This window comes from Neovison vison, chromosome 11, assembly GCF_020171115.1.
Source record: "Neovison vison isolate M4711 chromosome 11, ASM_NN_V1, whole genome shotgun sequence".
In the NCBI taxonomy this organism is placed as follows: domain Eukaryota; kingdom Metazoa; phylum Chordata; class Mammalia; order Carnivora; family Mustelidae; genus Neogale; species Neogale vison.
Window position 1 is genome coordinate 64,878,433 of NC_058101.1, and position 13,973 is coordinate 64,892,405.

Genomic DNA, 13,973 nt, shown 5'->3' on the forward strand with positions numbered 1-13,973 from the left:
ACAGGCTATACGATTCCATACATGTGACACACTGGAAATGACAGCCGTAGTTTCAGGGATGGCGTGGGGTAAAAGGAGCAGGGAGGAGGTCTTGGGGCTGGTAGAATTTCTCCGCATCTTGGTTGTGATGGTGATGGTTGGAAGAAAGATGTAGAACTTTCTGTTCTGTGGTGGCAGTAGCTGTTAGAAGTCATAGAACTATGTACATCAAAAATATTTTAATTTGAAAAAATAACGAATAATGAATGAATCCATCAGGGCACCTTTGACCCACGTTTCCATTTCTAGGGATTCATCCTAGAGATGAATCAGTATATAAGTAATCAGTATGTAAGTAAAATAATGGTTGCTAAGGGTATCGATTCCAGCGCCAAAGGTTGGAAGCAAGCTCAATGCCTGGCAGTAGGGAATTGGTTAAATCCCTAAGTGGAATAAAGTGCAGATCCTAAAAAGCAAAACAAATAACCATTCTTTGAGTGTGCTCTGTACATATAAAGATACGTGCATATCTTTATAGATGCAGTGACTCTGTCTGGAAGGACACTTACACAGCTGATGGTGATCGAATTGCTTTGGAGAGGGGAATGCACTGGATATGTGGGAGATGGGACGAGGGTGACCTGCTTTCTCTGTATATCCTTTCGTATCTTTTAAATTTTGTTCTGTGTGCATGTCCACTCTAAAAAATATATTTTTTAAGATTTTATTTATTGGGGTGCCTGGGTGGCTCAGTGGGTTAAAGCCTCCGCCTTCAGCTCAGATCATTCCCAGGGTCCTGGGATCAAGCCCCGCATCGGGCTCTCTGCTCCATGGGGAGCCTGCTTACCCCTCTCTCTCTGCCTACTTGTGATCTCTGTCTGTCAAATAAATAAATAAAATCTTTTAAAAAAAAGAAAAATATTTTATATATTTATTTAAGAGAGAGAGAAGAAGAGAGATAGAGGGTGAGCACAGGCAGGGAGAGGGGCAGAAGCAGAGGGAGAAGCAGGCTCCTTGCTGAGCAGGGAGCCTGATGCAGGACCCTAGGGATCATGACCCAAGCTGAAGGCAGATGCTTAACAGACTGAGCCCCCCAGCTATCCCAGTCTAAGAAATATATTTTTTTAAAGAAGTCTTTTTTTTTTTTAATTTTTTTAGTTATTTATTTGACAGAGATCACAAGTAGGCAGAGAGGCAGACACAGAGAGAGGGGGGAAGCAGGCTCCCTGCCGAGCAGAGAGCTCAATGCGGGCCTCGTTCCCAGGACCCTTGGGTCATGACCTGAGCCGAAGGCAGAGGCTTTAACCCACTGAGCCATCCAGGTGCCCCTAAGAAATATATTTTTTTAAATGTGTGTAAGGGGCATCTGGCTGGCTCTTTTGGTAGAACATACAACTCTTGATCTTGAGGCTATCTGTTCAAGCCCTACACTGGTGTAGAGATTACTTAAGAATTAAAAAAATCTTTTTTTTAAAGTTAATACAATATAAAAAGAGGTGCCTAGGGGCTCAGTTGGTTAGGCAACTGCCTTAGGCTCGGGTTATGATTCCAGGGTCCTGGGATCAATCCTCTTATCGGGCTCCCTGCTCAGTGGGGAGCCTGTTTCTTCCTCTCCCTCCGCTGCTCTGCCTGCTTGTGCTCTTTTGCTCTGTCAAATAAATAAGTAAAATCTTTAAAAAAAACAAACAAAACAAAACAAAAAATGCGTGCAGAGTGAGAGAGGAAAAATTTGAGGAGTTTTGGGCCCAGGATAGCAAGATGAAGCCAGAGGTGAATGGGTGTCCCCAAACACAACCCACGTCCCTCCAGAAGGATGGTACAGATCGGACATTGAGCTGCCCAGTGGCCAGAGCAGAGAGGGCTATGTTCAACAGCTGTGGCGGTCCCTTATTGGAAGCTGAACCTGTTCTGGAAGTTTGGGCTTGTCAAGGTGTTAGGCAGCATGTGTTTGTGTGCAGTAAAGACCTTTCAGTGGAGTCTCAGGAGGTGATCACACAAAATTTCCAGTCTCGCTTAATTTGGGTTTTTGGAGAAGGAGCAGGTTAATTATTTGTCAGACTTGTACATGAGACCTTTCTGGAGGAGAAGGGAGAGCAGTGATGGGAAGTTTCTGTAGGGAAAATGACAAGGTCATTGAATTGGACTTCTGTGTTTATTCTTTGCATAGATTGTCTCCCACTGTTGTGGTAATGGTTAATTTATTCTGAGAAGTATAGCTCTTGTACTGAGAAGTATAGCTCTTGTACTTCAAGTGCCTTTCAGGGATATAAACTCTGAAATTCCAGTGCATAGTACCTCTTACGGTTTGCTTATTTTTCTTGATGTGGAAGTGATAAATTCCCCATCTGTCTGCCCATGTGGCTCCCAGGAAGAGAGAGGGATTTGGGAACAGAAGCCCACATATTAGTTCCCGCAGATCTTCCTGGGGGCCTCTGACAGGGCAGGGGTGAGAGGTCTGCAGTTTGGGAAGGCAGGGGGACCATGAGAGGATTCTGACTGGGATCAGGGGACTCCAAGTCTTGTCTTGGTTCTGTCATCCACAGTCAGTTGTGTGGCCCTGGGCCAGCGACTTTATCTGCCTGAACTATAGTTTCCCACTCTCCAAAGGTCCCATGCACCTTGCCCGTGCTTGGAGGGTCAAATAGGCTGAAAGCACTCCCAGGGCAGCGGCTGGCGTCCAGTGGGAGCTCAGTAAAGGTCAGTGGCTCCTCCTATTCCAGTCTAACCTCATGGCTACACCTTCGCTGTTGTGGGTGGGTAAATTAAAAAAAAACCAAAACACATAAAAACCAAAAACCAAACCAGCTTTGCTGCAGGAATGTTCAGTGTAGTTTGGAAATTGCAATTGGCAAATCAGCCTTGGATTCCATCTGAAATGGCTTAAAAAATGTTTTGTTTTGTTTTGTTTCAAATTCAAAATAATTTATGAAAAAAGACACAAATGACCGATGTAGGTAGGGTAAAACAGGAACGCCCTCTTTACCCCAAGACTTCTGAGCCCCTCCTGGTGGGAGTCTCTGACAGGTTAGTGCCCACCCGCCCACACTGCTTGCATACACATTTCAACCACATAAATACACTCGTTGTGGAATCGTAGGCCATGTGAGCTGCACACACTCTCTGTGGCATGCGCATGCCAGGTATTGGGAAAACTGGAACAAAGAAACGACTCAAAGCTACAGTAGGCTTGTGCTGAGCCGGAGAGCACCATTCATGTTCTGCAGTCAAATGCTCTACCCCTGAACTATAACCCCAACCACTCACATTCTGAAGCCGGTTTCCCACTGACCTTGGGCTCTGGCAATGGCGTCTGCATTCTGGTGGCCCATCCTGTTACTAGAACCAGAAAGATGCATTTCATGGTAGCAGCAGAACGGAGGCAGCTTCCTAGGAAGACCCGGACAGATGGCCATTGAGAGCTTTCAAATGCTTTTGTCTGGGCAGTTTAATGTGTTGACATGGAAAGAGTGACAGCCAAAGAACACCGCTCTTCCATTGATCAAATTCGCAGTGGAAGACTGAGATTCTCAGGTATTTTATAGTCTCTCAAACACAGCAGTAGGAAGACACTTCCAGTGAGCGAGGGTCCTAGGGCTGGCTGGCTTGTCTTGCGTGTCCAGCCTGGAGTGTAGGCGGCCTGAGGAGACCTGATCAGCCAGCTAGGGGTGGAAAATTTTCCCTTCTCCCCTTCTAGGTTCCATTGCCCGTCCTGTAATGAAACACAAGACAGATTAACAGGGAAAAAACTAATTTTGTATGTATGGAAGACTTGGGTTTGGACTTGGGGTAGTAGATTAGTGAAGACGTAATAAGATTTTTTGACGCAGCCTTTTTGGCCCTGAGTTCTCAGTCTCTGGTGGCAAGGATTCCTCTGTCCCTCCTGATGCAGGAAGGATACCTCTCAGACAGGAGACTTATTCCTGCTTTCAGGGGGACAGAGGAAGGTCAGAGTGTCCTTGCACTCACTGTTTCTCGAGAGACTTTAACTTGGAATAGTGTGCCAAAGTGGCATGTTTGCAGTGTTATATTCTGTGCTCCTTCATAGGCGACTATGTAGGACTCTGAGAAACCTCAGATTGGTGGAGAGTGAGGCATTTTCCACACCTTTCTGTGACTTGTCTAACTTGAACTCAGAGTGTTACTTTTAAAAAAACGCTCGTCTGTGTGGAAGCACTTTGGATGTGGCCTTTGCATTGTAGAAGGTAGTGGAAACTACCCATGGTGTTTCCAGAAGTAATAGGCAAGTGCCCTGTTTGTTCCTTGGTCTCATGGCTGAGTCTAATCGTTAATGTGGCTGTGGGCACATGAAGGTAGCGCCAGTGTAGGACACTGAAATCTTAGTTCAAGGGCAGTCCCCCAGAGAATTCGGCTCTAGAGTTGGACAGCCTGGGTTCAGATTGGACCTTGCCACCTCCCATCTGCTGCTTTTCTGAGGAAGCCACTCAGAGCCTCAGGTGCCGCTTTTGGGGACAAAGAGGTGGGGGAGGGGACACTGGCATTGCCTGTGTTAGTGTCCTGGGGCCACTGTGACAGTGCCACGGACTTGGGGGCTGAAAACAGCCCACATTTATTCTCCTACAGCTTTGGAGGTCAGAAGTCTGAAATGTGTCTTCCAGGCCAAAATCAAGGTGTTGGCCAGGCTGGTCTTTCTAGAGGCTCTAGGAGGGAGTCCCTTCTTTCCCTTCCAGCTTCTGGAGGCTGCTGGCATTCCTTGGCATGTGGCTACCTCACTCCAACCTCTGATCCTCTTGTCTCCCTCTGTTCCATAGTCACACCCCACTCTGTCTCCCCCTTTTAAGGATACCTGTGGTTATTTTGGGTCCCTGCAGATAATCCAGGATAATCTCCCCCATCTCAGGGTCCATAACCTTAATCACATCTGCAAAGACCCTTCTCCCATAGAAGGTCACATTCACAGGTGCTGGGGATTCCAATATGGTTTTAAGTGGGAGCCATGGCTCAGCCTAACACAGTCTCTACCTCATGGGATCATTAGGACTGAATGAGACTCACTGGGTCTCAGCCCAGTGCTCCCTCCTAGATAGTGTTCCGAGAGGTCTTCCCTGCCCTCCCTGTCTGGATGACCTTTCCGGCCCCCATCAGTCATCACGGTCACAGACTTCGCTATTTCCCATCTTAAGTTCTTGCTTGGTTATTTCTTTACGGCCTGACTCTCAACCCCTGCTAGACTACGAGCTCACGAAAGCAAGGTCTAGAACTTGTTTGCTCAACCATTCTTTATCTCCAGGGTCTGGAACTGCGCCAAGATTTAGTGGGTAGTTAATACATATTTGTTAAGTGGATGAATGAATGTCAAAATTCAAAACATACCACTTTGTGGGCGTTTTTCTTCTTATTTTTATGACAACATAGGCATTTTCCTGTATCCTTAGATATTCTTTCATTTTTTACTAAGTAGTGGCCTTCTGTGTAACATGATTTACTTAACCAAATCCCTAGGACTGAAAGTTGTTCCTTCGGTAATCTTTTGATCCCTCTGAGATCCAGGGGCTGGTTTCTAAAGTGTATGCAGCCCTGGGTGTCATAGGAGGCGTGGAGGGCTGAGAACCCATTCATCTGTGGGAAGGGAGCCTGGCAGTGTTAGCCCTCTCTGGCTCTGGGAACTCCTTCCAGAAAGCCTGCAGTTAGCCCGCAGGCCAGTCAGCTGCCTCCGGGGGCTCTGGAAATCTGGGAGGTGTCTTGGGCACGTCTGTGGTTTAGCAGTCGTCTGCTTGCTGGTCTGGGATGATATGAAGGCAGGGCCTGTGCTCGTCAGTGTTCGTCTGTGTTCCTGGGGCCAATCACCAGAAGTGCGTGGATGGAGGGATGGAAGGGAAGGAGGGGAAATGACTGCCACTGTTCTTAGAGGTTTTATGGTCCCCTGAGGGAAACACATTTTTTTTTTCCCCAAAGATTTTATTTATTCATTTGAGAGAGAGAGAGGGAGCACAAGCAGGGGGAGAGGCAGGCAGAGGGAGAAGAAGAAGCAGGATCCCTACTGAGCTGGGACCCTGATGCAGGGCTCGATCCCAGGATCAGGGATCATGACCTGAGCCAAAGGCAGATGCTTAACCCACTGAGCCCCCCAGGCACCCCGAGGGAAATGCATTTTAAATAAACATGTAATTACAAGTGTGATCAGTGCTGTGAGCAAGGGAAGCTGATGCTGGGAGAGAATGATGGGTCTTGTTCTGGTCCCGGAGGGCAGGGCAGGGGGTGCATTTCTGTTTGGGACAAGATCTGAAGGACGTCACCAGACATTGCATAGTCCCTTTGACTTGTGAAGAAAAACTCTAAACCTACAGAAGGGTTCCAGGAATGATTCAGTAAGCACCATATATAGTCCGCTGAGATGGAACAGTCACTGACATTAGGATATTCATATTATCGTGTCTCTATTTTTTTTTTTTAATGGAACCATTTGAAAGTAAGTTGCAGGTATTGTGACATCTTACCCCTCAATATAACAGCATACAGGTCTACAGAGTGGAAGCTGTCCTACGGTCAGCATGAGGCTATTATCACACCTAGGGGGATGGTCAGTAATTCTATGTGACTGTGACCATGTTCACGACCAGACCACATTCTGCTTTTCCCCAGTTGCACCACACTGTTCTCATGAACCGGCATCCAGTCAGGCTTGTGTATTGCCCTTAGCTTTTTTGTCTCTTTATTCTCTTGGTATAAAACAGTTATTCTGCCGTTTTCTTGTGACATTTACCTTTTCTTTTTTCCCCTTTCCTCCTCCCTCCCTCCTTTCCCTCCTTCCTTCCCTCTTTTTCTTTGTTTCATTCATTCATTCATGACCATAGGTCAAAAATTCATTTAAAACATGGAGAAGCTGAGTGAGATGGTAAAATTGATGATAAGGGCGTTTGAAGAACTAGGCATTTATTGGCATAAAAACAAAAAAAAGAATTAGAACAAGATTGTTTGGTTGGATTTAAACCTACAGCCTGGTGGGAACAAGAAAATGTAACCTCTGGAGTTGTTCTTTCTACTGGACATCAGTCTACAAGTTAGTGTGTCTGTCACATTTTCTGGGCTCTAATAAAGTAATAAATAGCATGGGCACACCCTCCAGGAGGACTGAATAAACTGGCTGATATGTTAAAAGTGCCCAGGGATGAAGTGAAAGGACACCCTACCCTCCAGTGCTTTTGTCTTCCAAATTTCGAGTAATTTCTCTTAAGGCTTTCCTTAAGCCTTCTTCCAGAATCAAACTCTCTCCCTTGATCTTCCTGTTACTTTTTGAAACAGCTTTATTGAAGTATAATTACTATACAATTTCTCATCCATGTTCAGTGATTTTTAGGAAATTCATGTAGCTGTGCAGCTATCAGTGCACTCCAGTATTAGGATGTTTTCCTCATTCCAGAAAGTTCCCTCAGGCCTGTTGGCAGTTCCCTCTTCACGCTCCAGGCAAACAGTAATTTGCGTTCTCTCTAGAGATTTGCCATTTATATTTATTTATTTATTTATTTATAAAGACCTTATTTATTCATTTGACAGACAGATATCACAAGCTGGCAGAGAGGCAGGCAGAGAGAGGAAGGAAAACAGGCTCCCTGCCAAGCAGAGAGCCCGATGTGGGGCTCGACCCCAGGATCCTGAGACCATGACCTGAGCCAAAGGCAGAGGCCCTAACCCACTGAGCCACCCAGGTGCCCCTAGAGATTTGCCTTTTAAAGAAACTTCATAGAAACAGAATCTTGTAGATGACCTTAGGTCATGTTTTGGGGTTCGCCTGTCCAGTAGCCCGTGTGCACCGAGCCTTCCTGCTCATCCCATGTCCTCAGTTAATGTGAGTTCATGTTGTGAGTATTTGCATCAGGTCTCTTTGTGGAGGGACGTTTTGTTTCTCTTGGGCAGGTTCCCAGGGGTGTGGTCGGTGTACTGGCCCCTGAGGGATGCCAGACTGTCCTCTAAAATGGCTGCATCTGCCAGTGACCTGTGGCAATTCCCGTGTCTGCACATGCTCCCTGTTACTCCTCCATCTTCTTGAGTACAGCTGGGTGGAAATCCTAGGCTTCTTTCCAGTGAAGAAGTTTCTGGTGGCAATTTGGGAATGCTGGTCTCCAGCAAGTCAGCTGGGGAAGCCTCCTTGTCCTAGTCTGGAGACTTGTGCATTTCCATCCCTGGGGAGTCTTGGCATTGGCCCAGACCCAGTCTGTCCACCCCTGGACGTTGGACCCATGGTCTGCCAGGAAGGAATTTTGCCCCTGCACCGATTTTAAAGATTCCTATAAGCTGGGGTATGGTTTATAGTGGGATGCTCCCATCTGAGATGCACCTTGCGGCAGGCTTCGGTGAGTGCCACTGAAGGACAGGGCAGTGGTGTTGCCCGCACGGATCCTAACGCCCCTCCCAGCTGACCCTCTCGGGAGCAGTCGTTCATCAGGTTCCCATCGGGATGGGCTTCGCTCTGCACCCTGACGTTGGACTGGACGCACCTTCCTACGGAAGAAAGATGAGCAACCGTGTGCTCTCAGCCCGCTATGCAGAGCGGAGGCGCGCGGACACGTTCTGCAGCTCCGTTCGGTGACACTCGTTTTTCATTCCAGGACGCGCTAGGGAGCGGAGCTCCGCGTGCTCGGGGTCTCGCCGCTGCCTATGAGGAGCGCGCCTTTCCCAGTGCGGTGCTGCTCTACTGAGGGTGCGGGCCGTGGTCCCGGCGGGCGGGGGGCGGACCCCGGGGAGGTGGAGGGAGCTGGGAGCCCCGCCCCTCCCCGCCCATAGCCCCTGCCCACCGCCCGCGAGCCAGGCCTGACGCGCCGACACGGAGCGCGCGATCCCATCGGCTGCGCGGCATCTGCGCGCCACTGAGCGGCCTGCCGCCCCCGCCCGCGCGCGCGCCGAGCCGCCGCCCGAGGTCCCCGGAGCCGCCCGCCGGAGCCCGCCCGGGCATGGAGCCGCCGGCCGCGCGCCCCTGAGCCCCGCGGCGTTCATGGTGAGTGCGGCCGGCCCGCCCACCGGCCGGGCGCCTACCGTGGGTGCGCCCTGGTGCGTGTGCATGTGTGTGTGTTGCACACCACTGCCCAACGGGCTGAGGCTTGCACGCGGCTGTCGTGTTCCCCGCGCGCCTCCCCGCAGGCTTTGTGTGTGCGGCTCCGCGAGATTTTCCCTCGGGGGTCGGCCTCGGCGGAGGCAGTGAGAGATCTTCCCCCGGGGGTCGGCCTCGGCGGAGGCAGTGAGAGGCCGATGGGCGAGCCGCCGCATCCTGATTGTTGTCGCCTCGCGGGGGACTGCAGCCTGTTCTCCGATCCGGGCCAGGCCCGGCCCCCTCTCAGGGGGCCTTGCCCGGGGTGCTGGGGGAAGCCTTCGTGCGGGGGGCGGGCGGGGGCAGCCTGCGCCCTGTTGGATCAGACGGCAGCAGCGGCCAGGCTTGCTGGAAGCCCTGGTTCGTCTTTAAGACATTGCACTACCCAGGCCGCCTATGTTCTGCGTGTTTTGTAAGGAGCACGGCCTTGAACAGAGGTTCCCCAGAGTTGCTTTCCCAAATGCCATTTCCGGTGAGGAGGGGGATGCTCTCTGGGAACCGCGCTGCTGGCAAGCAGCCCCGGAGGTCCTCAGGGAGCCTTCTCCCTGTGAGGTCAGGCGGGTGGTCACCAGGACGGCCTCCCGGAAGGCTGAGCCCTTGGGAGACCTGGACAGGCCACTGAACGTCCCAACAGACCAGAGCCTCTCTCCCCGCCCCCGCCCCCAGAACTGCGTGTCACGGATAGCAAGGTGTGAAGCCAGCTGTGGCCTTCCAGGCTCTTCCTTGCTCTGCGTTTTTCCACGGCCCTGCCGGGGAAATACTGAGAAGGGTGATTTTGTATTACCCGGCAATGGAAAGAATTCCTGGCCATTTTCTGGGCACCTGCGGTGGCTGTCGTCTGATAATCCATTCTCAGGGGAAGGGCGAAGGAATGCGCTCAAGGTCACGCTGCTGGTGGTGGTCATTGAGGAGGTTGAGATTGAAACCTAGGCCTGCTGGCCCCCTGGTGCTTTCCCTGCAGGCTGCCTGGGCTCTTGGCCCATGAAGGTGTGGCCACTGTGGTGCGGTGAATGGTGGGTCTTGTGGGGATCACGCGAGATGACCCGCCTTGCTTTGTTGCCGAGGTCCCTGCAGCACTAGCTCTCTTGTGAGAAGAGGCTAATCTTGCCACGGTGTAAATTGAGTCAGGGATTGGAGCACAGGTCTTTTCCGACGGCTGTGCTCTTTCCAGCCTGGGGGCCTCCCCTCCTGCCGTCCTGCCTGGAATGCTTTCATCATTCAAGAAGCTTGATCTTTTCTTCCTCCTCTCAGACAATTGTTTGTCCTGCTGTCTTTTGTTTTTCCTTTTTAATGGCAAGTTAAACACGTCTCTGAGGAGTCTGTCACCCTAATTCTCGCCCTCAGCAGCTGTCCCGATCACACGATCACATGGGGGCTGTGGCTCCTGTGGCGGGACGCATCAGACGGGCTCCTCTCACAGTTGACTTTACAGCTCGCCCCAAGTCCAGCTCCTCTCTCTGGCTCCAGGGAGCTTGCTCTTGGCACTTGGACTCAGCACCATTCCCCATGTAATGCGCTGGTCCTGACCCGCGGACAAGCCTGCTCCTGTGTGTCCCTTGGCTGCGGCTAGTGCCGGCAGGATGCCTCTCCAGCGTCCAGCCCCGATCTGCCCAGTCCTGTGTTCTCTCGGGTGGCACCCTCAATGAGATGCTGTCCTGGATTCCCGCCGCTGTAGACACCCGGTCCTCCAGCCTTGCTCTCTTGCGGCGGTTTTCCTGATCTGCTCTCCTTGGCTCTGTGGCTTACTGCCCCTCCCAGAGCCCTTCAGGGCTGAGGTCTGGGTCTCCTTCAGGGCTGGCCCCGTGTGGTCCCTTTGCAGATGAGGGCCCTTTCCATTTTCCTCCTGCCTGCTAAAGCTGTTTGGCTCTCGGCCCCTGTATGGAGTTGGGACCCTGCTCTGCTGTCCTGGCTTTTTTACCCTGACCCTTTGCTGGGTTATCAGACCACACCCACAGCTCAGCCCCTGGTTTGTTTGTTGCTGCTCTTGGTCTGGTCTTCCCAGTAGGATGTGGGGTAGTAAACTCCTCAGGGCAGGGGCTGGGACCTCCCATGCTAATGAGTGGCCTGTAAACCTTTTTGACAACCCCCTGCACCCCCATCCCCCGTGCCTTACACAATTTAAGTTGAGATTCTGGACGGAGATAAAACTTGGTATAGAACTGAAAAATCTGTCCTTATTATGTGGACTCTGCTTTTTTTTTTTTTCTCTTATTGTTTGATTTTAAAGAAAATGTTACCATGACCACTTAAACTGATTTATCCCTGGAACTTTGAAGAACCCTGTTCTCTGTTTCCTCTGGGGTTGGGCAGTGTTGGGCAGGGTGATCTGTACTGAGCAGCCTGCGGGCTAATCAAAACTTGATCCCATAGGGGTCCCAACAAGAGAAGAAACTTTGTGAGGAGAGACTGGCCTAAGGCTGGGCCTGGCCCCTAGAAGGGGCTCACGCTCTAGTAGCTCTGGATCTGGCGTCACCTCCCCTCCTCCTGGGAGCCTTTCCGGAGATGAGGAGGTGGGTTGAGTGAGGACAAAGAGGACTTGCCCGGGTAGGAACCAGGCTTCCAACTCACTGTTTGCTTCTCACTCTGTCCCCGTCCCCATGGCGTGCCTAACACTGGTAAGTCATGGCAGAACGTTGTTCCTCAGGGATTTTTTTTTTTGTAGCCCTCCTCCCTCCGCACCCCCGCCCCCAAAGGAGCCTTGGAGTGAATAGTTGTCTTTTTTTTTTCCTGGTTAAACAATGATTTTATTGCTGAGTGCTTAGACAAATTTATGCAATCAGGGCAAACACAGGCTGTGGGTGACTCGGATTTCCAACTGAGGGGAGAGGACAAGACTTCCCTGGTCTTAGGAATATGGAGCCAACTGGTAAACCCAGCTCTGGGTCAGAGTGGGCCAGAATTCGGCATCCTTATCTTTTCTGTTCCCAGGATGCTTTCAGACAGCCACAGCTTTCTCAGTTAAATGGTTGGGATCCTCAGGAAGATCAGGAGCAAGTCCTTTGGACTTTAGACTTCTCCAGGTTTTATGTGCCTGTCACAGAATCCACTTGGGCAAGGTCACATGAGCCTCTTGGGACCACCCCAGTTCCTGAGGGAGTCAGGCCCTTCTTGGCCATTGTGTACATCTGTCCCTTTGTACCCTCAGCCAGGTGGGGACACCAGGCAGTGAGGCAGGGTGGGTAGGGACTCGCCCTTCTCAGGAACAGGTGTGTGGCCCGTGGTGGTGATGGTCAGGCTGCAGAAAAGGGCAGTCAGTCCTTTCTGGTTTCTAAAGTCAGTTTGTCGCATTGGGAAAATGAGCTAATTGTTGACACCTCCGTGTGAGGCTCTGGAAGAACTAGGTGTGGAGCGAGACCTGTGACCATTTCCAACGTTCCAACAACATTCACACCGGCAGTGTTTTTTGGAGTTCTGGAAAGGCTTTCCCTGCAATTTCAAGTATGGGTAGGACAAGCCACCTCTTTTTTTTTTTTTTTTTTTTTAAATCATGCAGTGCTTTATGTGGTTAAAATAGAAGTATTTGCCCTACCTCTGCCCTTAATTCAGTATTACAGGTTTCTGTCATGGTTGAAAGCTTTCCTTAGACAGAATGTGAATGACTGAATTACTTCTGCATTGTGTCTGTGAGTGGCTCTCAGGCATTCTAGAGTCCTGGGAAGTGTGGCTGCTTGCGTGTCTCCTGTCCCCAGGTCCCCCGCTCCCCAGCAGGCTGGTCACTGACAGCTGGGCCTGCACCTTCCATCTGCGACGTGGGGACAGAGGCGGCTCCTGGCTCAGAGGGCTGGCGGGAAGGCGAAGTCACGCCGACGTGTGTCATGTTCTCGCAAAGCTCTCCGCTCATTCGCGGTGCGGTGGTGCGTGTTGTTGTGACCAGAGTTTCTGAGCGCTAACTGAAGGGATCTGATATTTTTTGGTTGCGAATCAAGGCATTTGGTTCCTTTTACTCCTTTCTGTATTTGTGCTGTTTGCAGACTTTGCAGGGCTCCGTGATTGTTTGGCCCTAGGGCTGGTGGCCTGCTTGCTTTCTCTTTCTTTCTGTTTTTCTTTTTCTTTTTCTTTTTTTATACGCTTGTTTCAGGCCTAAGGGTACGGCATTCAGCAGCCAGGACTACCCTTTATTGAGAACTTTCTGTGCACAAAGCTTCTCCCTGTTCCTTAGATAGTCCTCTCTGGTTTGTACGGCTGGACGTGTGGACATGAAGCTCAGGGATTCCAAGTAAGGGCTTTGCTGGAGGCCGCAGCTGGTTCTCGGTGGATCTGAATTTGTTCCCACCCCCATCTGGCTCCAGCGGCTGCACTTAACCCGTGTAGAACTGGGCCTTTTCTCTCTAAAACTGCATACCTGTTTGAGTAATCACAAAGAGGTTGGGCTGGTGCAGAGTGGCAGAATGGCCAACCCCAGCCCCTTGCTGGCTGTGTACTTGGGGGGTAAGGCACTTCACTCTGAGCCTCAATTACCCTGTCTGTAGAATGGGGTGAGACTTGACATGGAGATTACCACAGAGCTAGAATGAGACTGTGTGTGTAAAGCACACAAAAGCAAATGGAAATGGGTGTCCGTGTTCTGGGACATTTAACTTGGGCTTGCCGTCTTTGGCCTCTGTGGTCAGCAGGTGAGTAGCACCTTATGGGGCATTGGGGACTAACTCTTGTTAAAATCCAGCATGTCTCAGAATCTTTCTTAACACACAGCTTTGGGTAGATTGTCTCTAAGATTCAAGACTCTGACATCCTGGTGCTAGATGTGAAGCTTCCAGTGGCTCAATGGCCATGTGAGTGCCTGAAAACGTGTGTGCTCAGATGTTGACTCCATGAAGGAGGGAGTCTGTTTTCTCAGTTTGGGGTAGGTAGGAGTCATTTTGGTGTTTTAGTGGGACCATTTCAGGGCAGACGGTGACAGCATGTAATCTTGCACACCCAGATGCACAGAAACTGCCCCACCCACCTGCTTCTT

The 13,973-nt window shown here is 50.6% G+C and overlaps 1 protein-coding gene across 3 annotated transcripts in view; it reads left to right on the forward strand.

Moving 5' to 3' along the window:
- TBC1D14 (TBC1 domain family member 14) overlaps positions 1 to 13,973 on the forward strand; it is a 103,358-nt gene that overhangs the window by 57,069 nt on the left and 32,316 nt on the right. The window contains exon 1 of one of the 3 annotated variants that reach the window (XM_044267837.1): positions 8,854 to 8,929. The exons of the other annotated variants lie outside the window; for them this stretch is intronic. Within the exon in view, the coding sequence (XP_044123772.1) occupies positions 8,927 to 8,929 (3 nt within the window). The 5' untranslated portion in view covers positions 8,854 to 8,926. Of the gene's footprint in view, positions 1 to 8,853; positions 8,930 to 13,973 lie in introns of those variants that run through there. 3 annotated transcript variants of the gene reach the window in all.